General features: G+C 43.2%; 1 protein-coding gene across 1 annotated transcript; it reads right to left on the bottom strand.

Annotated features, from left to right (window-relative positions):
• Positions 1-390: 390 nt before the first annotated feature.
• Positions 391-1,332, bottom strand: LOC135326570 (olfactory receptor 6X1-like). The gene has a single exon (XM_064504385.1). It carries the CDS (start codon positions 1,330-1,332, stop codon positions 391-393), a length of 942 nt encoding a protein of 313 aa, XP_064360455.1.
• Positions 1,333-1,561: the final 229 nt, after the last annotated feature.

The raw sequence follows: 1,561 nt of genomic DNA, 5'->3' as shown, positions 1-1,561 counted from the left end.
TACAGACTAAACCCCCAAACTGCACACTTCAGAACAACTACAGCAATTGTAAGTCATCTGTGTTTTACAGAGCAAAAAAAAAAAACAAACTCAGACAGACTACATGCTAGGTAGCTCTTTTAGTTTTCACTTTTGCACTGATGTATAATGAAAATACTGGAACGCTGCAAAAGACTTTTCAAAAAGCGCAATCTCCAAATAGCACGTCAGAAAAACAAGCAACTTAACAAGCAATTCAAACACTGTCACATAGTCAGAAAGCAGTAGTTCTGCCTTCTTAATAGCAAGTGCTTCTTTCTACTCACTATTTACTGTTAGAAGTGCTTCCCAGCAATGGTTTGAGAGATCAGTTTCCTGCCAGAGTATGAAGAAAAGTCAGTATTTTTGCCCTCACTTTTTTACCTCAAGCATTTTATTTCTGATGAGTGCCTTTTTTAGGGCAGTCTTTACCTCCTTGTTCCTCAAGGTATAAATGAAAGGGTTGAGCAGTGGTGTCACAAGGGTGTTCAGAAGGGACACCGCCTTGTTCATACCTAGCGAGGCATGCCCGCTTGGCCTGGCATAAATAAATATGACTGCTCCATAAAGCAAGAGAAGTACCGACAGATGGGCAATGCAGGTGGAAAAAGCCTTCTGTCTCCCTGAAGCAGACGGGATCCTCAGTATGGTGAAAATGATGAAGGAGTAGGAGACAGTGGTCAGAATGGAAGTGCTGAACAGAACTACGGCAGCAACTATGAAGATGATCCTTTCAATATAGTGAGTATCAGTGCAAGCCAACTGCAGCAGTGGCTCCACATCACAGTAGAAGTGGTTGATGACATTGGGGCCACAGAACGTCAGCTGGAACACCAGGAAGCCTTGCACAAAGACAGTCAGGAAACCACCAGCCCAAGAGGCAAAAGACAGCTGAGCGCACAGTCTGCCACTCATGATGGTGGTATAATGGAGAGGGCTGCATATGGCTAGGTAGCGGTCAAAGGACATGGCTGTGAGGAGGAAAAACTCAGTGGCACCTAGGAAAAAATGGGAGAAGGCTTGAGCTTTGCAGCCGGCTATGCTGATAGACTTCTTGGCATCCAAGAGGTTGGCCAAGAGTTTGGGGACTGTAGCTGAGATGTAGAGGATTCCTAAGGATGAGAGGTTTCCGAGGAAGAAATACATGGGCCTGTGGAGAGTGCAGTCAGTTAGCACTATGGCAATGATGATGATGTTCCCAGTGACAGTCAAAAGGTAGATGACCAAGACACCCACAAAGAGCAAAACATGAACCTTCTGAATGCTGGGGAAACCAAGAAGAATAAATTCAGTCACAGAAGTTTGGTTTTCCATCCTTTGCTTCCACTCTGGATAGTTCTGCAACATAGCTATCTATTTATTTACATATATCTATGCAAGATTGTATCAGTTGTTTTTAACATTTATTTTAATCACCCCAAAGCTTTGAAATCTTTAGAATCACTTTCCAGTCACTTTTTTAGCATAGCTTCATGTCTTCGTATCTTCAACACTGAGAAATGCATAGCTTCAACACTGGCAGACCAGCTACATGTCTAAGGAA

The sequence above is a fragment of the Dromaius novaehollandiae genome, unplaced genomic scaffold (assembly GCF_036370855.1).
Source record: "Dromaius novaehollandiae isolate bDroNov1 unplaced genomic scaffold, bDroNov1.hap1 HAP1_SCAFFOLD_36, whole genome shotgun sequence".
In the NCBI taxonomy this organism is placed as follows: Eukaryota; Metazoa; Chordata; class Aves; order Casuariiformes; family Dromaiidae; genus Dromaius; species Dromaius novaehollandiae.
The sequence above is the reverse complement of the archived record's forward strand: the minus strand, read 5'-3'. Positions and strand labels throughout refer to the sequence as shown.

Bases quoted from the DNA above. Each gene is read 5' to 3' on its own strand.
- LOC135326570 (XM_064504385.1), bottom strand. From the start codon at position 1,332: ATGGAAAACCAAACTTCTGTGACTGAATTTATTCTTCTTGGTTTCCCC.